The following is a 27474-nucleotide window of genomic DNA, read 5'->3' as shown; positions in this document are numbered from 1 at the left end:
GGTTACAGGCAGTAACAAAGATGCTCTTGTAACCCACTTGCACACTGTACAATAATCTAACCCATGCTTATGCATGGTAGTTTTACGAGGCACCCAAATGGGGTGTCCTCCCCCACAAAAAGAAATGCTCTAACACTCCTAATGACCTGATGTGTTTTTTCCCTCTCCCCCACCAGATCACCCTCAGCACCTGGCCATCGAGCCCCAGACTGCCATCGAGGGTGATGACGTTACTCTGACCTGCAGGGGGACTCGGTACCTGTACACAGACCTGCAGTGGAAGGACCCTCAGAACTACACCATCACCAACAACGTCACGGCCCTGCAGCTCAGCCCCTACTCTATCTCTCTCTCCCTAAGCCTGCACAATGTGTCCAGGAATCACACAGCAGGCTACCAGTGCTGGGCGCGCAACATCCACAACAAGAAAGTCATAGTCAAGACTGTGCTGACAGTGCATGGTGAGGAAGTGACAGGGAGAACATTGCCTGCTGGGTGTTCAATGAGGTCTCTAACAGAACAGTAATTGCATGTTATAGGGGTATTGCCAAACTCTTTCTGAGAATAATATGGTATTACATCGTATTTTGGGTTAAAAAGTGCCTGCTCCTGGATATAATCCCACTCATGATTATGAAATTCAGTTGAGAGATGAGATTGTCTGAGGAAAATCTTGAATAGAAGAGTGATCTAATTCAGATATGCTTTTGTGATTGAAACAGAGAGGAAGAGGCCGTGGCTGAGACAGAACCTGACCAATCAGGATGTAAACAGCAGCAGTACTCTGACTATGGCCTGCTACGCCCTGGGAGTGCCGCCACCCTACATCACCTGGTACAAAGACAACCTACCAGTACAAGAGGGTCCAGGTAAGAACAGCTGGAAATGACTCAGGATTAGGGGCCCTGAGGTTTCCCTGGTCGGGTCACATGATCAGCAAAACCTCCTGGGCCTACTCGTTGCTGAATTGCTCAACCATATTAGTAATTTCCTCCATAGAATCTGAGTTGTAGACTTCATGCTGTGTTCCAGGTATTACTCTGAGGGATGATGGGGTGCTGACGATCGAGAGAGTTAAGAAAGACGATGAGGGCTTGTACGAGTGTCTGGCCAGCAACGATGAGGGAAGTGTGAAAGCCAGCGCTGTCGTCACTGTCGTGGGTGAGTCACTTACCTCTTTATTTCCATCATAAGGGTCTTGACGATAATCTGATGCAACCAATTACCTTCAGAAGTCACATAATTAGTTAAATAAAGTCCACCTGTGTGCAATCTAAGTGTCACATGATCTGTCACATGATCTCAGTATATATACACCTGTTCTGAAAGGCCCCAGAGTCTGCACCACCACTAAGCAAGGGGCACCACCAAGCAAGCGGCACCATGAAGACCAAGGAGCTCTCCAAAGAGGTCAGGGACAAAGTTGTGGAGAAGTACAGATCAGGGTTGGATTATAAAAAAATATCCGAACATCCCACGGAGCACCATTAAATCCATTATAAAAAAATGGAAAGAATATGGCACCACAACAAGCCTGCCAAGAGAGGGCCGCCAACCAAAACTCACGGACCAGGCAAGGAGGGCATTAATCAGAGAGGCAACATGTCACGATCGTCGGGAACAGAGGACCAATGCGCAGCGTTATTTGCGAACATATTTATTAAATAAAGATCACACGAACAAAAACAACAAAACGATAACGTGACGTCCTTGGATCAAACACAACCTACTTGGAACAAGATTCCACAAACACTGTGGGAAAACTGGCTGCTTAAGTATGGTTCTCAATCAGAGACAACAAGCAACAGCTGATACACGTTGCCTCTGATTGAGAACCACACTGGCCAACATAGAAATACAATACTAGAATGGAAAACAAAGAGCACAAAACATACACTCTACACACCCTGGCTCAACATAAAAGAGTCCCTAGAGCCAGGGCGTGACAGTACCCCCCCCCCCAAAGGCGCGGACTCCGACCGCGCCAACCAAACACCACAGGGGAGGGACCGGGTGGGCACTCCGCCTTGGCGGCGGATCCGGCTCCGGGCATGATCCCCACTCCCTCTCTAACCCCCCAAAGTACCCCTGGTCCGGTCTGGCCCTGCTGGCCAGAGCTGGACTGAACACTGGTGGAGCGGATTGCTCTAGCTCCGGAGTGGAGCAGCTGACCGTGCACGGACCAGGCACCGGTGGAACAGGCACGGGCTGTGCCGAACTGACGACGCACACCACTGGCTTGGTGTGGGGAGCAGGAACAGGCCGAGCCGGGCTGGCGACGTGCACCATAGGCTTGGTGCGGGGAGCAGGAGCGGGCCGGACCGGGCTGACGAAGCGCACCACTGACTTGGTGCAGAGAGCAGGAATGGACCGGGCCGGGCTGGCGACGCGCACCACTGACTTGGTGCGGGGAGCAGGAACAGGCCGGGCCGGGTTGGCGACGCGCACCCTAGGCTTGGTGCGGGGAGCAGGAACAGGCCGGACCGGGCTGACGAAGCGCACCATAGGCTTGGTGCGGGGAGCAGGAACAGGCCGGGCCAGGCTGGCAACGCGCACCATAGGCTTGGTGCGGGGAGCAGGAACGGGCCGGACCGGGCTGACGAAGCGCACCACTGACTTGGTGCGGGGAGCAGGAACGGGCCGGACCGGGCTGACGAAGCGCACCACTGACTTGGTGCGGGGAGCAGGAGCGGGCCGGGCCGGGCTGGCGACGCGCACCATAGGCTTGGTGCGGGGAGCAGGAACAGGCCGGGCCGGGCTGGCGACGCGCACCATAGGCTCGGTGCGGGGAGCAGGAACAGGCCGGGCCGGGCTGACGTCATGCACCACAGGCTCGATGCGAGGAACAGGAACAGGCCGGACCGTACTGGGGACACACACCACTGGCCCTATGCAGGGATCAGGAACGGGCCGGACCGGACTGGTAACACACCCCAGTACCTCTCGCCGTGCCTCTACACTTTCCCTCTCCTCTGTGACCAGTGGCCCCCTTAACCTGGCGGCCTCCTCTGCAAACCCGCTGGACCGCTCCATCGCGGCCTCCTGCTGCCCTGTCGTCCACGGCGTGAGCCCCCCCCTAAAAAATTTCTGGGTGTCTCTCCTCCCCGTGGACCAAGCCTCCCTATCTCTCGCCAGACTCTTCCTCCACTGCTCCAAAGTCCAACCACTCTGCTCTTCATTTGGCTTGACCCAGTCGAGACTCTTCCTCCACTGCTCCCAAGTCCACCCTCTCTGCTCTTCACTAGGCTTGACCCAGTCGAGGTTGCCACGGAGATCCGCTAGCGATTCCCCTGGCGATGGCTCCTGGACACGCTGCTTGGTCCAGTTTTGGTGGGATCTTCTGTCACGATCGTCGGGAACAGAGGACCAATGCGCAGCGTTATTTGCGAACATATTTATTAAATAAAGATCACACGAACAAAAACAACAAAACGATAACGTGACGTCCTTGGATCAAACACAACCTACTTGGAACAAGATCCCACAAACACTGTGGGAAAACTGGCTGCTTAAGTATGGTTCTCAATCAGAGACAACAAGCAACAGCTGATACACGTTGCCTCTGATTGAGAACCACATTGGCCAACATAGAAATACAATACTAGAATGGAAAACAAAGAGCACAAAACATACACTCTACACACCCTGGCTCAACATAAAAGAGTCCCTAGAGCCAGGGCGTGACACAACAAAGAGACCAAAGATAACCCTGAAAGAGCTGCAAAGCTCCACAGCGGAGATTGGAGTATCTGTCCATAGGACCACTTTAAGCTGTACACTCCAAAGAGCTGGGCTTTACAGAAGAGTGGCCAGAAAAAGCCATTGCTTAAAGAAAAAAAATAAGCAAACACGTTTGGTGTTCGCCAAAAGGCATGTGGGAGACTCCCCAAACATATGGAAGAAGGTACTCTGGTCAGATGAGACTAACATTGAGCTTTTTGGCAATCAAGGAAAAAGCTATGTCTGGCGCAAACCCAACACCTCTCATCACCCTGAGAACACCATCCCATGTTTTTCATCGGCAGGGACTGGGAAACTGGTCAGAATTGAAGGAATGATGGATGGTGCTAAATACAGGGACATTCTTGAGGGAAACCTGTTTCAGTCTTCCAGAGATTTGAGACTGAGGTGGAGGTTCACCTTCCAGCAGGACAATGACCCTAAGCATACTGCTAAAGCAACACTCGAATGGTTTAAGGGGAAACATTTAAATGTCTTGGAATGGCCTAGTTAAAGCCCAGACCTCAATCCAATTGAGAATCTGTGGTATGACTTAAAGATTGCTGTACACCAGCGAAACCCATCCAACTTGAAGGAGCTGGAGCAGTTTTGCCTTGAAGAATGGGCAAAAATCCCAGTGGTTAGATGTGCCAAGCTTATAGATACATACCCCAAGAGACTTGCAGCTGTAATTGCTGCAAAAGGTGGCTCTACAAAGTATTGACTTTGGGGGGGGTGAATAGTTATGCACGCTCAAGTTTTCTGTTTTTTTGTCTTATTTCTTGTTTGTTTCACAATAAAAAATATTTTGCATCTTCAAAGTGGTAGGCATGTTGTGTAAATCAAATGATACAAACCCCCCCCAAATCAATTTTGAATCCAGGTTGTATGGCAACAAAATAGGAAAAATGCCAAGGGGGGTGAATACTTTCGCAAGCCACTGTATCATTTTGTATAAATTTTTCAAGAATCATAGAAAACACTAAATTCCTCGGTGAACAACAGTTGACTAATTGTTCCTGTGATGTCCTTCCAGGTGATGAGGGGAAGGCCAACATTGAGGTGATCGTCCTGGTGTGTACAGGAGCTGCTGCAACCTTCCTCTGGCTCATGCTCATCCTCTTCATCCGCAAGCTGAGGAAGGTAACAAGAGATCTCCCTGCAATCATAGCTAGTTCTCTACTCTCTGTCTCACTCTTCTTGACTGTGAAGACATTTGAGAGTGTAAGCTGTTTGGATACTGCACTGGGGACTTGAATCACCATTCATTTTTCACTAAGTTAATTTAACCACAGCATAATGCCATTAAAAAACAATAATTTTTTGTAACAATGTGCAGACAGCATGCCCTTCTCAAGACCTATTCAAACATCCACACTACATTTTTGAGGTTTTTGTATGTGAGCTTCAGGAGTGGAGTGCAATCTCGCTATACAGATTTTGTCAACTGCGATCACTGAAATGTGTCTTGCGAAATGCAGTTTAATTGGGTGGGATAATTTTAGCTTGATGTTTGCGATTTCCACATTTCCTGGCATTGGAAAAGTTATGAGCTCGTGTTTGTGTGTATGACAAGAAAGTAGAGAACATGCCTCAACAGTCCTAAGACAATAGAAGTAGCTACAGTAATATTACAGCAATGGCACAGTCATGGTAGAGCATGTGCTCTTGTCCTTTAGTTAACATGAAAATAAATCATGTTTGATTTCACATACTTACTGTACATGAGCTCCATCACCATTTTCTTCTCCCTCTCCCCCCCTTCCAGTCTGTGGATTATAAGATGGGTCCATCCATCATCATCGACCCAGACGAATTTCCTCTGGACGAGCAGTGTGAACTCCTGCAGTACGACAGCAGCAAGTGGGAGTTTCCCAGAGACCGCCTCAGACTGGGTGAGTAACTTACTACACCATACAGCACTGGTAGGGTCTAAGAAGTCACTCACCATGACGACGCTGTAACTCAAAGGCCTTTAGGCACCATGAAGGGGCACCTACTGTAAGTGTATTTATTTGTTCACCCTACACTTCACATCAACAGGTTAATGTAATTTTGATGAGGTGTCACCCATAACTCTGTGTCCTCTTAAACTGTGCGACCCTGTTTGCCCATTACATTGAAATATAGTCCCAGAGAGGATGGTATGTGGCAGAAGTGTCACCCCCCTGTGAAGAGGGTGTAGCGTCGTTAGTGTCCTGGTCTTAACGGCACTATATATCCTCTGGAGGAGCGCTTCACGGGCCCAGTGGTCAGAACCTCAGCAGGTTGTTGTAGCCCTTTCCTGCAGTCAATGACAAAAAGCGCCCTCTTTGGCCTCATTGGTGGAATGGTATTAATATTTTTCTTAATTAAATAATGAAAAATGATTCTTATTTTTTTACATACGAAGATCCGAGTCTTCTGTGATGTATATAAAGTGTAATATTGGGATTCAAACTCAAAATTGAATACATTTCAACTCTACAGTATATCTGACATGGTACAGGTGTCTTCTTTTTTTTAAGCCCATAACCATGTGTGTGAGGTGTATACTTTTGTTTCAAAGTAGATTTGTTTCAATGTAGACCAAGAATCACTCTGTGTGACCCTGATTTAGCCCACTGCAGTAAAAGGTTAATTACAGGTCCATATCTCCCCTGACAGGGAACCCAACCTGATTTACTTAACTCACTGGCCTCTCTCTTTCTCTCTCTCTCTCTCTCTCTCTCTCTCTCTCTCTCTGTTCCAGGCAAAACTCTGGGCCATGGAGCCTTCGGGAAAGTGGTGGAGGCTTCTGCTTTTGGGATCGACAAGCTCTCGACCTGCAAGACTGTGGCCGTCAAAATGCTGAAAGGTATGGTAGAGGCATTATTATCAAGACTTTCATCTGAAAACGTAATATATGCTCATTAACAGTACTCTCACGTCACTTCTGTTGGAAAACTATGCTGAAAAGTCATACAGGTTGTTTTCCACATGGCTTCCTTTCGCTCCCACCTGGTGGAAATGGTACTGATGAAGGTGCTCCTCTCCTAATGCAGGTGGACAGGCCTACAGTATAAACACAACAGCCATTGTTCTGAGTGTAACAGATGTAAAACAGCCATCTGTCACTTCAGTAGATGATTTGGTTTCTCGTGCATGATATGAAATCAAAAGCTGTGATAGCGCGTGTGTGCAATTAACAGTTGCGCACGGGGTATTCGTTCAAAGTAGGCGTGTGATAGCTGCTTCTCACAGACTGTTTGGCCTGAGCGAGACTAAGACCTTGGTGTACCTGATGAGGATGGCAGTCTGCAGATATGACAGGAATCAGGAAAGCATTCCACTTGGGTCCAAGATTTGCAGGTGATGAAAAGTTTAAAAGTGTAAGGTACAAATTATGCATCAACAAAAAATATGCACGTCAATCCTTATTAATGATTGTAACTCTGATGTTTTTTTAGATACACAAACAATTGAAAACAACGACTCCCCTCTTCTTTCCCCACATAAGATTTATGGTCACCATAACTTACAGCCACATTTCACAATCTTTCTAAATCTGGCAGAACATATTTATTCCATCGAAATGGAAACAGCGAAAAGCAATGTGGAAGAAGAGAGACTCCAGAAGCAAGAGAGACTGTCCAAGGGATTTGGCCGAGTGATCTTAGCAGAGTAATAATTTCAGCCCAACATCACTGGCTGTATCCCCTTAGGGTCGAAGTGGTCAAACTAACTTTCCACTTGGCTCTGTTGGGATGGTCAACTCTAACTCTGTAGACTAATGGGACCATGGCTGGATAGTGATGGTGTTGTGATAGATCTAGCTACATGATAAATCAGGCCATTTGTTAGATATTTCCGTCAGTGTCACAGCATTAATCATCCCCTTCCATTAATCACAGAGGAACCAAGCGCACCGGCTGGCTGCTGCTCCGCTGCTCTGCTCCAGGAACCCCAGGTCAAACGTAATGAAAAGCAGCTCACTTCCTTAAACTGACCCTCCGAGGGGTGGTTTGAGACTCACCGTCAGTCAGCTCCAGCTTCCAGAGCAGGCTGGGACCACTGTGATGAGCCAACATAAGACAGAGCAGAAGTACAGACCCAAAACTCAGCTCAACTCTCATGTTCTCCATTCATTATTTAAATTCAAGTCATTGATTCATTATTAAAATCGACTAAAATCCCTGTTAGAGTAAACCACATCCAGGGAGTCAGTGATGGATAAGAGCAAGAATATTTCGCACCATTTTGTTCAGTCGATGTTTTCATTTTGTTTATCAGTTAGGGACATCATTGTTTACTACCATTGCTAACTCCAACCAACTGTGGCCAGATGAGCTTTTCAGATAATGAAAGAGAGAGACATTACACAGGCTCATTGGACGCATTAGGCTGCCACCCAACATTGACTAGTATTCCACAGTCTTTGAGATCAACGTAGCAGAGAGGTTGACTTATGGTTGACCATTAATCTTTGGCGTCGATGGCACCCCAAAAAGGACCAGTCACTTTGATGGTGTTTAGTTTATTTGGTTAAGAATAACCCTCCATCTGACCTCATAGCGTGCCTGACACAGATATCTGCCTCTTATATGATGTGTAGAGTAGATATACAACTGAGAAAAACAACAGCATTATCTGTTCTTGGATAGAATAATGTTCACAGTCAACAGTTAAATTGTCTCTCCATGTGTGCTGCAGGGTTTATTTTGATGTAATGTATGGCCGTGCTTTGGGTTGTGCCCTCTTGTATGCGAGTATCTGTTTGAATGTGAGAGAAGGCGGATGTTTATTTTTTAATTTAAATATATTCCCATGTTAACTTAATTTATTTCCTGCCATTATCTTTGCATACCATCTTAACCTGGCACATTGAATGTTCTCATGTAGAGGATCTTATTATCTTATATGAAACCTTCCTTGCCTATCTTAAATCTCCTCCACATGTATCAAATCTGTTCTTTATTTTACATCTATACTGTTTGGTTTCCAGACGTCCATGAACATACATCAGTTGGAGTAATCTTAAACAAAGCTAAATAACTTAGATGAAAATTTAATTTAAAGTCAAAATGCATCCACACTTTTGAGGGGTTGTATGAAACAGTATCCCCGCAATAGGACATTTATATTTAACCAGCATCCCTCCCCACCCCATCTTTTTACGCTGCTGCTACTCTGTTAATTATTTATGCATAGTCACTTTAACTCTACCCACATGTACATATTACTTCAACTACCTCAACTAGCCGGTGCCCCCGCACATTGACTCTGCACCGGTACCCCCCTGTATATATAGCCTCCCTACTGTTATTTTATTTTACTTCTGCTCTTTTTTTCTCAACACTTTTTTGTTGTTTTATTCTACTTTTTTATTAAAAATAAATGCACTGTTGGTTAAGGGCTGTAAGTAAGCATTTCACTGTAATGTCTACACCTGTTGTATTCGGCGCATGTGGCCAATAACATTTGATTTGATTTGATTTGAAATGGTCTGTGTGTTTTTGTTGTAACAGGAGGAGCTACGACAAATGAGCGCAAGGCTCTGATGTCAGAGCTGAAGATCCTGATCCACATTGGTCATCATTTGAACGTGGTCAACCTGCTGGGAGCCTGCACCAAGCCTGGAGGTGAGAGAGAGAGAGACAGGACAGGGTTAACTCTATGGTCAAACTTAGCCACACTGAATGACTTGTGAATTAAATGTATAAATTGCTGGAATCTCCAAGAAAATCCTTCATGATTTCAACACACTGTTTTCACAGTTTATGAGTCATTACTTGTTAATCATTTTCTTTGAATTCTGTGTTTCTTTCTTCTCAGGGCCATTGATGATGATAGTGGAGTACTGCAAATATGGAAACTTGTCAAACTACTTGAGAAGCAAGAGGGCTGATTTCATCGTTTATAAGGTAAATCAGGACCTCCATGACTGAAGCTTTCAGAAATCTGCATTCTCAGTCAACCTATTCAAAAGCATTCATGATTTAGTCTATGTCTCAACCTAATAGGAAAACCCCAGATTGTCAGCAGAGCCGCATTCTAAAGGTTTGCATCTGTATCTCGTGTGTGTCTTGTCAGAGCCAGGACAGTGAGGTGGTGACGTCGGGGTCGGGCTGTGACCTCAGCGAGCTCATCAAGCGGCGCCTGGAGAGTGTGGCAAGCACCGGAAGCTCGGCCAGCTCCGGCTTCGTGGAAGATAAGAGCTACTGTGACTCAGAGGAAGAGGAGGAAGGTAAACTAAAGGAGCCAACGGCGTCTTCCTTCCCCTCACCTCCACCCCACCCTCCCCCTGATTGTTTTCTTCCCTGGGCCTGATGGGACATTTCCTCCTCCTGTTCATAATTGCAATCGATAGAACAGAACCCCAGGCTGACACCCACTGGGCCTGGATGAGAAGGAGGAATGGAGGAGAAGGCCTCTGTTGACTTCCTCCTCTGACAGGAGTGTTTGTCTGGTCCTGGCGTATCGGACATTTCGTTTTGTGATGTGTTATTTCTGGTGTGATTAAATATTTACTCAGGTGGGATGGTGGAAGGAGTCCTCTGGGTTCCTCCACAAACCCCCCCTGCTGTCACACTGCACCGATATCACACGTCTCACCCCATATCTAAAATAACACCAAGCATCCTCTCCTGTCTTTGAAGGATGTTTTTAATAAGACAGAGACTGTAGGTGGATGAATGAACCGTACTGTACGTGACAAAAGGTGTTTTGATGATGGCATGTTGCAGGTTTTTTTGTGTGGGAGGCTTACATAAAAAATATATATGGAGTTGTTGATCATGCATGTATACATGTGTATTGTGCATAATTAATGTTACACCATACTAAATCATGTTTATGAAAATAGCTTGTATTCATTACTGCTTTATGTTTTGTTTTACCCTCAGAGCCAGAGGATCTGTACAAGAGAGTGCTGACGATGGAAGATTTGATTTGCTACAGTTTCCAAGTTGCAAAAGGCATGGAGTTCCTGGCTTCACGCAAGGTATGCACTTCCTCTAGGCAAATTACTGTATCAAAATCAATTTGTTTGCGAAAGGCAGTCTGGTAAGACACATGTTGCTGTTTCTAATCCACTAATACCAGTTTATAAAGCTTTATTCTGTCCAGTTGACTTTAATAAAATGCTGTTGTATTTTGACAGCTGGGGAAGTTGTTTTTATTCATAGTAAACTATGTTCCCTGTGAGTCTATTGGGATATTGACTATAATCAGTCTAAAGCTCATTCACATTTAAAAGTCAGTCACAAGCTCTGGGAGAGCAGATGAGACTAATCAGTGAACCCATTGTTGTAACTATCCCCATTAGAGAGAAGGGCTTAACCTGGATATGGAACACTTCACATCAGAATATCACTGATGACTGTTCCATATAGTTGTCTTAGCTGACATGCACAGGGCCATGAGTGTTTCCTGTAAGGTCACATGGTCAGGAAATAGTCCTGGGTCTAGCCATGCATTATCACATTAGGCTGAAGCTTAACTTGAGATATCTCCACATAACTCAAACTTTCATGTAAAGTCATGCATTGATGTCAATCCTAATCATATTGTATGTTTTTTCTTCTTTTCGTTAGTGTATTCATCGTGACCTGGCTGCAAGAAACATCTTACTGTCGGAGAATAATGTTGTGAAGATTTGCGATTTTGGACTGGCCAGAGACATCTACAAAGACCCAGACTACATTCGCAAAGGAGATGTTAGTAGCTACATACTGTACTACTATTAATCTGACATAATAAGTACATTATATATGTGATGAAATGCACCAATGACTTGACGATTACCGCCTGTTGTGTGAAAGAGACCAGAGACTGTAACTTGACTACCATCATTCAAGAAAACTCAGCTTGATGGAAAAGGACAATAACAGTGGTCTGTTACCACCGACTTGGCAAAAACGACAGCGCCTTCAGAAAGTATTCATACCCCTTGACTTATTCCACATTTTGTTGTGATACAGCCTGAATTCAAAATGGATTCACACAATACCCCAAATTTATTGAAAATGAAGTACAGAAATATCTAATTTACATAAGTATTCAGACGCCTGAGTCAATACATGTTAGAATCACCTTTGGCAGCAATTACAGCTGTTAGTCTTTCTGGGTAAGTCTGTAAGAGCTTTGCACACACCTGGATTGTACAATATTCTTTTCAAAATTCTTCAAGCTTTGTCAAATTGGTTGTTGATCATTGCTACACAGCCATTTTCAAGACTTGCCATAGATTTTCCAGCAGATTTAAGTAGAAACTGTAACTCAGCCACTCAGGAACATTCACTGTCTTCTTGATAAGCAACTCCAGTGTAGATTTGGCCTTGTGTTTTAGGTTATTGTCCTGCTGAAAGGTGAATTCATCTCCCAGTGTCTGTGTAGAAAGCAGACTGAACTAGGTTTTCCTCTAGGATTTTGCCTGTGCTTAGCTCCATTATGTTTATTTTTTATCCTGAAAAACTCCCCAGTCCTTAACGATTACAAGCATACCCATAACATGATGCAGCCACCACTATGCGTGAAAATATGGAAAATGGTGTTGTATTGGATTTGCCCCAAACAACACTTTGTATTCAGGACAAAATGTTTTTTGCTTTGCCACATTTTTTGCAGTATTACTTTAGTAATATATATTTTTATTTTGTACAGGCTTCCTTCTTTTTACTCTGTCAATTAGGTTAGTATTGTGGAGTAACTACAATGTTGTTGATCCATCCTCAGTTTTTTCCTATCACAGCCATTCAACTCTTTAACTGTTTTATAGTCACCATTGGCCTCTTGTTGAAATCCCTGAGCGGAGTTAGGAAGGATGCCTATATCTTTGTAGTGACTGGGTGTATTGATATACCATCCAAAGTTTAATTAATAACTTCACCATGCTCAACGGGATATTCCATGTCAGCTTTTTTTTACCCATCTACCAATAGGTGCCCACTTTTGCGAGGCATTGGAAAACCTCCCTGGTCTTTGTGGTGGAATCTGTGTTTGAATTCACTACTCGACTGAGGGACCTTACAGATAATTAATTGTATGTGTGGGGTACAGAGATGAGGTTGTCATTCAAAAATTACGTTAAACACTTTTATTGCACACAGAGTGAGTCCATACAATTTATGTGACTTCTTAAGCACATTTTTACTCCTGAACTTATTTAGGCTTGCCATAAGTAAGGGGTCTTATTGACTCAAGACATTTCAGCTTTTCATTTGTAATTAATTTGTACAAATCTCGAAAAACATAATTCCATTTTGACATTATGGGGCATTGTGTGTAGGCCAGTGACCAAAATATCTCAATGTAATCAATTTTAAATTCAGGCTGTAAGACAACAAAATGTGGAAAAAGTCAAGGGGTGTGAATACTTTCTGAAGGTACTGTAAAGACAGACTGAATAAATGCAATAGTTCTGGGAAATGCCAGATATTCTGGGCAGATTTCAGTGTTTGTCTGAATACAGAATAAACGTGTCTGTCTGCATAGACTAGAGGATGTTTGGTTGTTGAGGATGTTTGGTAGAGCTACGGCATGAGGGCATGTATGCTACTTTACTCAACTCAAGCCCTTCTGCTTCTCCTCAGATGTGACAGGTTGGTTATTGATGGTATTAGTGAGAGAGCCAGTCACACAGGTGAGATGAGATACCGATTTAAAAGAGCTGTCGTCTCTTATCTCCATCTCTCCCCCCCTACAGTCCAGACTGCCCCTCAAGTGGATGGCGCCAGAGGCCATTTTTGACAAGATCTACACCACTCAAAGCGATGTGTGGTCCTTTGGAGTCCTAATGTGGGAGATTTTCTCTCTGGGTAAATATACATTCCTTTAGTCCTGACCAGGAATTACTCACTGTGCCTTATAGTCCCTCACCTCCTCACCTGACCTCCCAATCAGCAGAATTAATGAGCAGAAATGAACAAACAGCAGTACACATTTCACAACGCAGCCATTTGGAACATTACAGACTTATTCAATGCAGATTTCCTCTGTTGTGTAGGTCCTTATCTTGAATCTCATCTACAAGGACTATTGTTTTAGGACTGGTAATGAAACTACAAACATGGACTGCTTCCATGCTCACTGCCCTTTTTTGCCCCACAATTTACTTCTTTCAGAGAAATTCTATTATGCTAAATGTGTTTTTGTTATTTCTCTGTAAACATTACTGCTTAGAATTAGTTTTTTATGAAATAGTCTCAAAATTGTTTTCAAAAAAGCTTTTGCAAATGTAATCTTACAATTTTGCACACAGTGTGCAGTATTCCTTACAAAGAAAGGAGAGGTTTCTTTCTGTCATCAGCCAGCGATGTTCAGTGAGTAGTCTCCAGTCAGCTAGCGAGGCAAGGTGCCCCCAGCCTTGCAGCTTCTCCAGATGTACTGGGTCATAACTGTCTTCTGCTACTGCATAATTGTGCCTCTGGGATAAAACGGGGCTGCATTGTCAGCTTGAGAAAACTATTTTCATGCTGCTCATGCAAAAGCATGAGTGAACTTCGACTGTGAATTTTATCACAGGCAAGGGCCATTAAAAAGAAAGAATACCTCCCATTTAAGCCGTCCGTTCCATTCCCAGCTGGCAATGCAAATGCGCTGTAACCAAGCAGCCGATCAATGTAAATGTTTGCCCCTGCTGGGAAACCACTGCAACCTTTGAGACGCCATTGAACGTAGGTCCATGACAGTCTTCACACCGTGCAACAAAGCAGACCAAGCTGTTCTATAGCAAGACTCCACATGACATATTGTATGCTCAAATGTCACCATAGGTAGCAAGGACAACATTCAGAGTAAATGTTAGGAAAGTGTAAGGAAAGAACAGTACATTGATGCAGGGCTTTAGGTTTGATTGTGCTGCTACACTTGCCATGAAGCCAATCACCAGGAGGACTTGGGTCAACAAAAAAGGGTGTGAAATGTGAACTACCTCAAGACATGGGGTACATGCAAACACTCGTTCTCTCTCTCGCTCTCTCTCTCTCATGCTTTCCTCTTTGTCTCTCACTCTCTCTCTCTCATGCTCTCTCTTTATCGCTCTCTCTCTCTCTCGCTCACTCTCTCTCTCTCTCTCTCTCTCTCTCTCTCTCTCTCTCTCTCTCTCTCTCTCTCTCTCTCTCTCTCTCTCTCTCTCTCTCTCTCTCTCTCTCTCTCTCTCTCTCTCTCTCTCTCTCTCTCTTACTCTCTCTCTTTCTCCTGTAATCTTTCTTTGTCACAACCACACACACTCTGTTTGGTCCCCAGTAAGAGTAGCTGCTGCCTTGGCAACAACTAATGGGGATCCTAATAAAATACAATAAAAAAAGACTAAATACCCACAGGCACTGATACATATACCTTCAAAGAACCACTCGCTCACTCACACATCATGGTTGGAGTTAACATGGTCTTAGAAAGATAAATTAGGACACGAAACGACTGCAAAAAAATTACAAACACTCAGGTCTGGCAACCTGATAGGTGTTTGAAGGTCAAAGGTTTGCTCCAGTCCCAAGATGCTGGCATATGCATATCGAGACTTGACCCGCAGTCTAGCAGCTTGAGTTTTGGATTTCCATGTCTTGTTAGTTTAGGTGCCAAACCATCAACTACACCCTGGTTTCTGTGTTAGACATGAGTTATGCGGTAATCAAACTATTTGTTTACCATGATTGGTTGATGTGATGGAGAGAAAAGATAAAAGGGTGTTCTAGCAGGCGACTCCTCCTCCTAAGACTGCTTGTTAATATCCACATAGTGCTCTGGAGATTTAGATGCTATCTGATATTGTGTCAGGGATCTCAGTCGGGTACATGAAAATATTTGTTCATGAGTCAGGAAATGTTTATGGATTACATGGCATGGACAATATTTTCGAAAACCCCAACTGGATTGGATATTTGATACAAGTTGGCTTAGTGTATTACTGCTTTTATTTAGACTGAGCCAAGCATGAATTAAAGTTATATTTTAAAAATCATGCCTCACCCCCGATATTCCAATTTCATCATTATTCTAGCACTATCTCTAGATGTTATTCAATGTATAATATCATTGCCCATGTGTAAGGTCAATCAGTTGATGTTTAAACAGTCTTAACTGAGTATTTATGAAGCTTTCTTCTCTAATCTGTATAAAGTATCCAACCCTCTCTATGTGGGAGATTTAAGTGTCTGATAACCCTCCACCTCTCACTCTCCCTCTCCCCTCCCCAGGTGCCTCTCCATATCCCGGCTTACACATCGATGAGGAGTTCTGCTGCCGACTGAAGGAAGGGACCAGGATGAGAGCTCCGGAATACTCCTCCTCTGAAATGTAAGGATCAAGCAATCTTTGTTTCTCCATTACTTAACATACAAACCCCATCTCATCATCTAACTCAGGCCAAAAAAGGAAGAGTTTGAAGAGTGGCCCATGTCAGAAGGTTCATCATAAATGCTATAGCTCTCTTACCTCTTGCCTGTGCATAATACACTGGGCTCTCTTGGCTCTTGAAACTTGTAAAGAGCCTGAAGCATGCCTCTAGTCATGTCTCCGTATCCCCCAACCTCTCCTGAGGGTAATTAGCTAACAGGAACTCTTGCTCAGAGCAACACATTAAAGGGCAGTCAAGAAAAGCCTCCCATATTGATATAGCTGAAAAGAGGCCTTGTATCAGCTCCTTCATTTATGAGAATGAGCGACAGGGCTGATAGGCATCGTGGGTAATCCAGCTCTGAATGTGGAGGAGAGACGGGAGCTGCTGATTGGCAGTTAACTGAGGGGGCTGCGGGCGCATCCATTTTAAGACTGACATCGATGTGGCCGTAATTAAGCCCCACATTAAAGGCTGGGGGAGTGGGGAGCGGCCTGGGGGAGCAGCTAGACACAGGGCAATGAGAGCAAAAGGGCGGGAGACTCCCTCCCCTTGTCCACACAAGGGGGCTCTGAAGCAGGGCAGAGGTGGACGCTGCTGCTGAAACAGAATATCTTTGGGGGAGTCTAGGGGGGTTTCTCCTGGCCCTGTGGTATCAGTGCTGTTTGTCTAGCAGGGAGGTGGACTGGATAGGGAGAGCTAGGGTTGTTGTTGCCTTTAGGTGACTGGGTGGCTTCTCAGCAGGGCGCCCTGTCTGGGGCTCTCTCTCTCTCACTCACTGTCCCAGGCTATGGCACACGTCCGAGTTTACAATAAGGACCCCTTGCTCTCACTTCCTGAGCTCTGCTCTTAATCAATCTCACATTCAGTTATATGTGCACATGTGTGTGCATAGCATTTGGTTTTCATTTGTGACAGAGTGTGGTGGAGTCAAACTTCCTCTTTCTTATTCATTTAGAAATGATAAATGTTGTATTTATGTTTTATAACTCTGTACCAATGAGAAGTCCAGAATTCGTTTAAACATCTTATGCCAACTGGAGACAAGTTAATGGATATATCACCAATACATGGGAGATGGTGATTGGAGATGACCAGCAAAATACGATCCAGACTGGAGTCTTAAGCCGATGTCACACGAAGCAATCTGGAGGCAATTTATGTTGCTTGCAACAAAGTTGCATCTGGGTTGCTCCGTGTGTCACTCCCCAAAAGTTGCCTGAAACTTAGTTGCATTGCATCGCAGGAGATAGAAATCAATCCTATTTCACGCAACTGACTGTATGCAATGTCCAATCAGTGAGTAGAAAAAAAGTTTCGGTCGACTCGTCATATCATTCTGTTCGGAACTCCGACCCAGTTGTCATGTCAATACAGCTGTCAGTGCTGCTACAAATGGCGACAAAAGAGACATGGCAAATGGGAAATGTATAAACAATTCTAGACACCGTGGCTAGTTGTGGTTTATGTACATGGTCTGGCAGTCAATACATGTAATTTTAAAAGTGAACCCAGACCTTTCTCTGTTCAGTTTCAATTGAAATTGTCCAACATGAACTGCACTAGCTAGCTAGCTTAGCTCGTCGGTAGCTTGGTTAGCTTGCTAGCTAGCTTGGTAAAGCATAGTTGGCAAATAGGCAACATTTTGGCTAGCTAGCTAAATTGTACAGCCAGCATTTTGTCTATATATCAATGCTGTTACAATTACCAAATGTTTGAATAAAAAATCATTTATGAAACCAGGATGTGATGTATGACAGGATTGGATGTTGCATGCAATTTCAATTGCGTTTGAATTGCTTTGTGTATCAGCAAAGTTGCTTGAGATGATGTCACTTGCAACTCTGCAACAGAAATTGTGTCCAAATTGCTTCATGTGACACAGGCTTTAGAGAGCATGGACGCGAATAGAAGTAAATGCAGCTCGGTAGATCCAGAGCCAGACCCACTGGTGCCAAGTTCCTCTCTCTAAGATCCCTCTCTAAGATACTTTCCATTCTGGTTCAAAGCAAAGCGGTCCATTGACAGAATGAAGATATAGAGAGCATGTTCATGCCATGGAACCATGATGTACAACCTGCCTCTTGTCTGAGATAAACACAAGACCCACTGATAGCACTTTAAATGGCAAGCAGAGGAGCGGTACACACTCTCGTCTACAGGGGTAATACCCCTTCTCCCACACTTCTCCTTTGATCGTGTGTGGGAGCCTGGGATCCAGAGTCTCTGACCCTGACCTTGACCCCAACCCCCCCGTTATATGGATGATGAAAGGGACCGGAGGGCCGGGCGATACAGGGTGGTATATCTACGCTGCTGCTGGTGCACCGGCTCGTCAGGAATGTGACCCTCCGCTTAAAAGATCGAAAGTTCCTCCATCAGCCCAACGGCGATCTGATGCATCCTCATCGGAATGTGGAAGACGCTCCTCAAGACGCGGGAATAGAGAAAAACGGATGTCCACCTCCCAACATCCCACAACTGTCTTGCCAGAAGAGAGTAGTGGACTAAGGAATTCTGACCACCACAATGGCCCCCCACGGCAAAGTATTCCCTGAAGAGACAGAAGAGGAGGAACCAATTTTTCCCCTTACGCAGCAGAGAGGAAGCAGGGTTGAAATTGTGCGGCCGTACGATGCTGTCTACATCCCCTCCTCTTGATGTGTGGCCCATGTGGGCTCATGGTGGTCAACTCTGGGATTCCATTCTGTCACTGTGAGGATATTAGGAGTCCCTCCACCTGGCCAAGGACACTCATTAACATGGGAATCACAGCCCAGCAACCCGGTCATTTCTCCAGCCAATCTCCACTGCACCGAGAGGAGAGGAGAAGTCTTGCCAAGCCAAGCCAAGGTCTGGGTTCACTGAATACAAACACAGATGGAGAGGGCAAAAGACGGAGGATGTAATGCTTTTTACAGTAATTTTCTCCAAACTCCAAATTGACTCAATCTGGTGCCAGTCAGAGGAACATAATAGAGCTAATGGGCACCTGGCTCTGTTTACGTAAGGGCCTCTGTGTTTGGGGGCCGCGCTCCGTAGTAAGAAACAGGCTAGGGATCCATCATCACCTCTGACTGTAGGGTTTGATTTAAACAGCAGCCGCGGCCTGCACTCCATCTCTGAATTCCTCAACGGCCGATTCCAGCCATTATTACAGGCCACTGCTGCAGTGGAAACACAGCACAAAACGGCCCTGAGTCTTCCCACATGGGCAGAGAGGCTGACAGCTCGTCAAAGACCTGAGGGGGGCTCTGAGCGTTCCTAATGTTCACACCAAGACCTAGAGGGAACGAGATACAGCCCCAGAGACCAGATTATCCTTGGAAAATGAAATATTGGATATATGAGTATTTTAGATGACAGTTGATTTGGATGAAAGCCAACTACAGGTCATCTCTCGTGTCAGTCAGCCTCCACACACACAGGGTCTGTCTTGGAGAGTGCAGGTTGTTGCTAAAGTCAAAGTACTCCTGGTTGTGAAAGATTGAGTGCTATTTGCCTTTTGGGTAAATGTCTGCTTCTCACCAAAGCACAGCAGAGTGAAACCTAGCAATGCATGGCCATCTGCATTGTGCTAAATTCATCACCATCAGGCAGGGGTCATTACCAACCCATATAGATTGTGACGATTACCATATTATTACCGTCATTTATTTGCATATTGCTCAACATAGCTATACAGTATGTCTGTGTTATCAGTATGTGAATGTGAGCCAGCATAATGACATGATGTGTATTTCTCCTCAGATACCAGACCATGTTGGACTGCTGGCAGGGCGAGTCAGGAGACCGGCCAACCTTCACTGAGCTGGTGGAGAGATTAGGAGACCTGCTACAGGCCAGTGTACAGCAGGTAAGATCCCCATGGCTTTGTTTTAATACTTTAAAATCTATTCCTTCTGCCAGTGAGGTTATCACTAGTCTGAAATGACTGAATAGGTGAAGGTGGTTGAACCCATAAAATATTTACAGTATGTCACATGATGAAGACCAGGTTCAAGGTGAACTGGAGATCAGAGGTCAGCAGAGTTGTGGTTAGGGCCTTGCCCAGGGGTGAAAGTAAATGTAATATCTGCCAGGTATGGGACTTCCTATGTGGGTGTGCAAAAATACATGTCATTTAAAGCTAGATGCTACATCAATTTTTGGTCGTAATCATATATACGTATTGATTCTTGAAGAATAATACTTATAAACGCCTCATGAGCTTAGTTCAACTGTTGTACCCCATCAGAACCCAGAATAGAAGCTTTTACTCCGTTTGTAAACAATGTAAATGTAAGCAAACATAATTCCAGCATCTAAAACAGTGCACTGTGCACCTGCCGTTTGATGAATGGAAAGAGGCGTCTATTAAAACACCAAAAGTGTAATAACATTTGCCGATTGTCATTAGACACTCTTGTAGCCTAAATTGATTGATTCTTCCACTGCTGTCCGTGTGCGTCTCGGTCCCGGCCAGTCATATTTGCCTTGGCAAAATGTTAGTGTTCATGTCGAACCACACCTCATTGTGGAGCGTATACCGCCAGTCCATTCGCACATTTTTCATGCAGTTGACAGGCAGTAATGATAAAAGATGGTGTAAACAACAAACTTACATTTTACATTTTAGACATTTAGCAGATGCTCTTATCCAGAGTGAGTGCATACATTTTCATACTGGCCCCCCGTGGGAAACGAACCCACAACCCTGGCGTTGCAAGCGCCATGCTCTACCAACTGAGCTACAGGGGACTTCAAATCAAATCAAATCAATGTTGTTGTTCTTTTGTCACATACACGTGTTTAGCAGATGCTATTGCGGGTGTAGCGAAATGCTTGTGCTTCTAGATCCGACAGTGCAGTAATATCTAACAAGTAATATCTAACAATTTCACAACAAGGTCTCAGGACATGGATAGACGTCCAATTTTGACGTCAATCTTGAACGACCTGGCTGCATTTTAGAAATGTGTTTTCCGCAAATTGCATTTTGGAACATTTGCACGTATTCCTAACACCGTGTGCACATTGCTGTACTTAATATGTGTTTATCAACATTTTAAGCTAAACATTCTGATCTGTTCCATCAGCCTTATTAATTGATACCGCGTATACCTCCACTACACTACTTTGATACGAATCGTGTGGCTAAGAAATGAGTATACGCAATGCCCACAAAAAAATAGTGGGTATACGGCGTATACCTGCGTATACCCTCCACTACACCACTGGAATCAAGACAGGGAGAAGGAAAGCAGCGACTGTGACTGCTGATGGAAAATTGGCTGTTTCCCCTGCGAGAACAAAACAATAAGGTCCCATCAAGTCCTAATAATGCCAAAAACTCTGAGTTTAAAAGACAGTCAAAAACACAGTCACAGAGAGAATGGAAGAAACTCCCTCAGATACCTACAGTACAGCCATGCTCCCAGTTTCACCTCTCTCCCAGACATAAGGCCCAGATCCAGACAGTTCTATTAGCTGCAGACAGACCCAGACAGACCCAGACAGACCCACACAGACCCAGACACACACAGACAGACCCAGACAGACCCAGACAGACCCACACAGACCCAGACACACACAGACAGATCCAGACAGACAGACCCACACAAACAGACCCAGACAGACCCAGACACACACAGACAGACCCAGACAGACCCAGACACACACAGACAGACCCAGACAGACCCAGACACACACAGACAGCTCCTATTACTAAATTAAGAGCAGACAGGGGTGGGTATTGTAAAGAGATAAGAGATGATAGCAGGCCAGACCTCACACATCACATAAAACCACAGTATAGAAACGCTTTATAACATAACAGATTACTCTCGCTGAAAACCAACCGTGTGGGAACCCATCTTGACTGGACAGAAAAGAGCTGGTGAGTAAGGATTTCAAGCCTTCCATTAATATAGGTATGTTACATACAGACAGACTCAGTCCTTTACTGGCCAGTCAGCGAGGTTGTCTCCACCAGCATCATCACACTGCTCCGTCTGTGGCCCTCAGGCATTCCACATTTTATTTATTAGGCGTGACCTTTAGATTCTTTGGCAACATTCCCTGCTAGTCTGTAGGCCCTGGATGGATGTTTGTGGAGCACGCGGACGGTATCATGCTCAAATCTCCCTAGGCTTCACACACTTATCACATACATGTGCTTTCCGTCATGCTATGATAGCTGTTAGCTAGGCCTCTGGTCTAACATGTTGTGTTCTCTCCTCTTTCTGTCCATTCAGGAGGGCAAGCATTACATCCCTATAGCAGCTCTGCTGTCCAAGGAGGGAGACCCCTCCAACACGGCCCGGTCAGAGAAGACCAACACCAGGCCACTCTCTCACCGCGACTCAGGGAGCACCTGGTAAGAAGCAGGAGTCTGTCAGCTGGCTAGTCACTACACTACATTACCCAGATATATTACCCTCAACCTAACACAGATATTACCCTCAACCTAACAGATATATTACCCTGAACCTAACACAGAGATCACACAGACACCTGTTGCTCACAACACTATTGAATAAGCTTCTCACATTTTATAGCATTCTCACATTTTATATCATTAAAGATTTCTGCCATAAGTCTATGTACATTATATAACATTTAATAGAGACATTTCAACAGTGAAATGTAATGTCTCCTTGGGCGTCTTGGCTTAACGGAACGTTAATCTCTCATTAAATATGTGTTATCTTAAATGTACTGAATGTTAAAGCTACAATATGTCATTCGCATTTAAAGCAAATCTAAGAAGCAGTGGATCTGTTCTATGTGCGCTATTTCTATGCTTCCCGTTTTTAAGTTTCGTTTTTGCGTCTTTTACTTTCGGTTTTGTGCACCAGCTTCAAACAGCTGAAAATACAATATTTTGGGTTATGGAAAAGGTATTTCACAGCGGTTTAGATGGTACAATGATTCTCTACACAATGACTGCTTGTTTTGTCACATAAACAAAAATTTGGCAAATTATTCGAATTTTAGCAACCAGGAAATGGCGGAGCGATTTCTGCATATTGCGCCTTTAAGATAACAACCAATCATTTCCCCACTCTTTATTCAGTTCATTGTTCAAAGCACACACCATTTTCTTTACATGTGCTTTGCTTGGCGGGTCAGCTACTTACTCTTAAAAAGGTTCATGTAGATCTAGTTGAGGACAATAAAAGACCTGATTAAGGTTGTGATAATAAATATATACACTGGCAGTGAGATGGTGAGGGAGCCCAAAGCATTGTGGCCCCTTCAAGGAATTTCCTCCCAAACCGCAGACCCTGCTTTAGGATTTATGTCCACTTAAAATAATATTTGTCAAGCCCTCGTTTCACAGGTCCTATGAGTGTGTTTATTGAGAACGTGTTGAAATGCTCTAAAAGCAGTTATCCCTTAAGCGGAATTAAGCAGCCATTTGATTCTCTGCGTCTGTTGAAAAGCAAAATAAATAGGGTTTATTTTCAAAGACCAATCCCACTGACACTATGTAATTGTTGATTAACTTGATTACGTTCCCACTTATTGTGTTTTTCAATGCCGTTTTTTGGCACGTGTAATCTTGGAATTCCCTGATTAGGATCTGACTTTGGAAATCTTATCCCTTCAGGAACATTAAGATCCGGCCGGCAAGTGTGAAGACCTTTGACGAGGTTACCATGGAGAACAGCTCTAACGACAACCATGAGGTGAATTAACTCACCACCCCCAAAGCTAGCATGATGATGTCTCTTCATTACAGAGCTGCCTAATTAGTAGGGTGTAAAACATCTGGCCTGTAAGACCATGCTTTCGTTGGACTAACTCTGACACTTTCTCTCATCATCTCATCCTCTTTCTCTCTCTCTTCTCTCTCTCTCGCTCTCTCTTTCACTCTTTGTATCCCTCTCTTTCCCATTTCCCTCCCTCTGTCTGCACGTGCAGGGGGGACAGTCGGACAGTGGGATGGGCCTGTCGTCTGACGATATGAACACGCTGAAGCGCCTTGAGTCCTTTGCCTGACCTCTCAGCATCATGGCCCTGGTGTGAGTACACCTAATGCCCATAATCCCTGTCACTCACAGCATCCAGAGACACAGAGAGAGGCAGATAGAACCATAGTGAGAGGCAGAAAGAGGCAGTGGAGCCACAGGCAGAGGTAGGGAGGGGTAGAGAGGCTGGGAGGGGTAGAGAGGCAGGGAGGGGTAGAGAGGCAGGATGGAGAGGTAGGGGAAGCAGAAAGAGGCAGGGGAGAAGGAGAGGCAAGGTGCTGGCCCTGCCCAGGACACCCACCCGCTGGCCTGGAATGTAGACGTTTGGATTGTCACACACACACACAGTCCCTCTCACCCCCTGAACCTCAATGACAGGTTTTTGCTTTTGTCAAAAGAAACCATGCGAGAGCCCCATCAAGACAAAGGACTCGGGGGAGGGATATTGCCCTAAGGTGACAACCCAAAAGACAGAGAACAAAAGCCCAGTGGAAGTGTGACTCGGGCCTGGGTGGTTTAAGAGCACACACTAAAACTCACTTTGGCGTTCGGCCTGATTGAGACATCCTCTGACAAAATATATGTTCCCAAAACACAAAAACTGTCCAGTTGTGCAGATTATTCTACAATGTTTCTTTGAGGCTGCAAAAAACATTCACCCGCTGTTGCTCGGGTTGGGTAGCAGAGCTCTATTATGAGGTGAATGAAACCGAATGTCCGGAATTTTCACAGAACCAATTTTGGTTTACTGGGAAAATATTACTGGTACATTGTGTTATTACATTACCTGGAAACCTAATGATAACTTTTGGGGAATGTTCTGTATGGGTTGTTACATATATTGTGCACAACATATTAGTGAATGTTAGGAGAACATCCCAAGGATGTTTCATTTAAATCATATTTTGGAAGAATAAAATACATATTTTATTATCAAAAACATTATTTTGGGATGTTATCATCCTAATGTTAGATAAAGCCCTAACTAGAACTTAATGGGAATCTTAGTATAATGTTCTGGGAATGTTCTAGGTTTGCAGGGTTCCCAGTTAGCAATCACACAGGTCATCCATAGTGGCCTGTAGAAGACAGGTTCCTAGACCAGCTGTAGATGACACTACAGGCATGACACTTTTAGAGCTAATACCACTCCTTGTCATAACCTGTCGTACCTGTAGAAGAGAGAGAAACCAGGGCTAAGGACAGGGCTTAGCAAGGTTAGGCTGCAAAACCTCTCCCAGCTTCAGTTCAAAGAGCACAATAGGTATGTCGGTGGAGTCTGTCTTTCAAATGCCCCACTCACAAACGCCTCTTCACTGGTCAAAAAAAGATTAGGACAGAAATAAATTCTAACAGCTAACAAAGGAAGTTTTTTTTAAATGCAATAATCATAAACTGGCAGAAAGGGTACAGGAAAACATCTGCGAGTCGAGTTTGATATGAATTTACCATGATTAACCCCCAATGAACATACCGCAAGGCCTTGGTTTGAATAAAAACATTATGGATCCCCTCACTCAGCAACCATTGTTCCCTCCCAACCTCAATCCACCCCCACACCCTCATCAACCCATTTACAGTGCTCCCCTCGTCTCTGTGCCCCTATGTGATTCTCAACGCTGGGCAGAGAGAGACTAGAAGACCATTACCTATGGGCACAGCCTTAGTTTCCATGGCCTCTGCCATGGGAGAACCAGTCACCAGAGGCATGCAGAGAATGATCTATTTATTGAGGGGAAAGAACCCTTACTGGGTCGCCACTCGATCACTGTCACCTTTGACCTTCTGGAGGTTTACGAGGGAGGGCCTCCCTGGCTCTGTAATGGTTCTCTAGCTTTGTGCTGTAGAATTCCACGTGGCACCCCCTTTTCCCCACTCGCAGTTGTCCTATACTGTCTCCCTATAGCTCTCTCTCTCTATCTCGCTCTCTTTGTAGATGTGTGTAAATGCTTGGCATAGTATTGTTGTCAGTACTTGACTCACCAATCGAAAATGTTATACACCACCCTGTCATTTCCCCAGTCTCATAGTCAATGCAGCCAGTCAGTCATTTGATTTACCCCACTGGGATCTGACCTTGCGCCCCTGTGAGAGAGTTTCTGGAAACTCCTAGCAACCAGAAGACAATAGTAGTCAATTACTCATATTTGGAGCATTTACGGGAGCAGAAGTAGTCAACATCCGCGAGAGAGGCCAGAGAACATGATTGATTATATCCTTTATGAACAATTATCATGGAAATGTATTATTGGTATATTACTGAGTCTGTTATTAAACATGTATGTGCTCTCTCTCTCTCTCTCTCTCTCTCTCTCTCTCTCTCTCTCTCTCTCTCTCTCTCTCTCTCTCTCTCTCTCTCTCTCTCTCTCTCTCTCTCTCTCTCTCTCTCTCTCTCTCTCTCTCTCTCTCTCTCTCTCTCTCTAGGATGAAGGTGGTGAGTAGGAGTAAGGAGTCGGTGCTGACTGAGGGAGAGAAGGACAAGTAACCTCAGCCTGTTCCCTCTCTGGACTTCACCCTGGACAACTCGTCCCTGGAGCCTGGTCTGGAGTGCCACAGCCCGCCCACTGACTACAACTATGTAGTGCGCTACTCCACCCCACCTGTGTAGCCCTACCTAACCCCACCCCATCGCCGTGGGAGACACCCCCTCACCCTGCTACCCCACCTCATACCCTCCGCCCCTGGTGGAGAATCTGACTGAATGCCTCGAGGCCTCTCCTTTGTTCTCCTCTGTTTTAGCTGTCTCTGGACTTCACAGTGCACCGTAAAACGCCTGATAATGCCTCCCTCCTTTTAACTTCTTCCATTTCTCCTCCTCCCTGAGGCTTGCGCTAGAGACAAGTTTGAGGCGCTTTGTTTCAACGTGGGATCTGTTACTTTAGGACTAAGACACCTTTCTGTATATCTGCACTTAGCCTGCCTGCTTCCCATCAACCCACTCTTCAGTAAGGAGGAAGAAGAGGCTGCCTTCTCAGCCTGTCCCAGGAGTTAATCTATGTGCTGCTGGTCTTCTCCATAGCCCACTGTGATATCCACACCACAGGAGGTTGGTGGCACCTTAATTGGGGAGGACGGGTTCGTGGTAATGTCTGGAGCGGATAGGTGGAATGGTATCAAACACGTTGTTTCTATGTGTTTGATGCCATTCCATTAGCTACGTTCCAGACATTATTATGAGCTGTCCTCCCCTCAGCAGCCTCCACTGATCCACACATACAGCTAGCTATAGATACCTATAGACCTACAGTGCCTTCAGAACGTTTTCATACCTCTTGACTTTATACACATTTTGTTGTGTTACAGCCTGAATTCAAAATTGATTAAATCGATTTTTTTCTCATCCATCTACACACAATACCTCATAATGACAAAGTGAAAACATGTTTTTAGACATTTTTGCAATTTTATTGAAAATGAAATACAGAAATATCTCATTCACATCAGTATTCACACCCCTGAGTCAATACTTTGTAGAAGCACCTTTGGCAGCGATTACAGCTTTGA

The 27474-nt window shown here is 44.8% G+C and overlaps 1 protein-coding gene across 1 annotated transcript in view; it reads left to right on the top strand.

The window, feature by feature from the left end:
- Positions 1–27077, top strand: part of LOC121542938 (vascular endothelial growth factor receptor kdr-like) — a 60636-nt gene extending 33559 nt beyond the window's left edge. Inside the window, exons 13-30 of the mRNA XM_041852577.1 lie at positions 177–461; positions 723–869; positions 1033–1161; positions 4757–4863; positions 5489–5615; positions 6452–6556; positions 9207–9320; positions 9514–9602; positions 9772–9925; positions 10584–10681; positions 11274–11396; positions 13385–13496; positions 15876–15975; positions 19766–19871; positions 22252–22373; positions 23610–23688; positions 23924–24024; positions 26395–27077. Of these exons, the coding sequence (XP_041708511.1) occupies positions 177–461; positions 723–869; positions 1033–1161; positions 4757–4863; positions 5489–5615; positions 6452–6556; positions 9207–9320; positions 9514–9602; positions 9772–9925; positions 10584–10681; positions 11274–11396; positions 13385–13496; positions 15876–15975; positions 19766–19871; positions 22252–22373; positions 23610–23688; positions 23924–24001 (2075 nt within the window). The 3' untranslated portion in view covers positions 24002–24024; positions 26395–27077. The remainder of the gene's footprint in view (positions 1–176; positions 462–722; positions 870–1032; positions 1162–4756; positions 4864–5488; positions 5616–6451; positions 6557–9206; positions 9321–9513; positions 9603–9771; positions 9926–10583; positions 10682–11273; positions 11397–13384; positions 13497–15875; positions 15976–19765; positions 19872–22251; positions 22374–23609; positions 23689–23923; positions 24025–26394) is intronic.
- The last annotated feature ends 397 nt before the right edge of the window (positions 27078–27474 follow it).

The sequence above is a fragment of the Coregonus clupeaformis genome, chromosome 3, assembly GCF_020615455.1.
Source record: "Coregonus clupeaformis isolate EN_2021a chromosome 3, ASM2061545v1, whole genome shotgun sequence".
In the NCBI taxonomy this organism is placed as follows: Eukaryota; Metazoa; Chordata; class Actinopteri; order Salmoniformes; family Salmonidae; genus Coregonus; species Coregonus clupeaformis.
The sequence above is the reverse complement of the archived record's forward strand: the minus strand, read 5'-3'. Positions and strand labels throughout refer to the sequence as shown.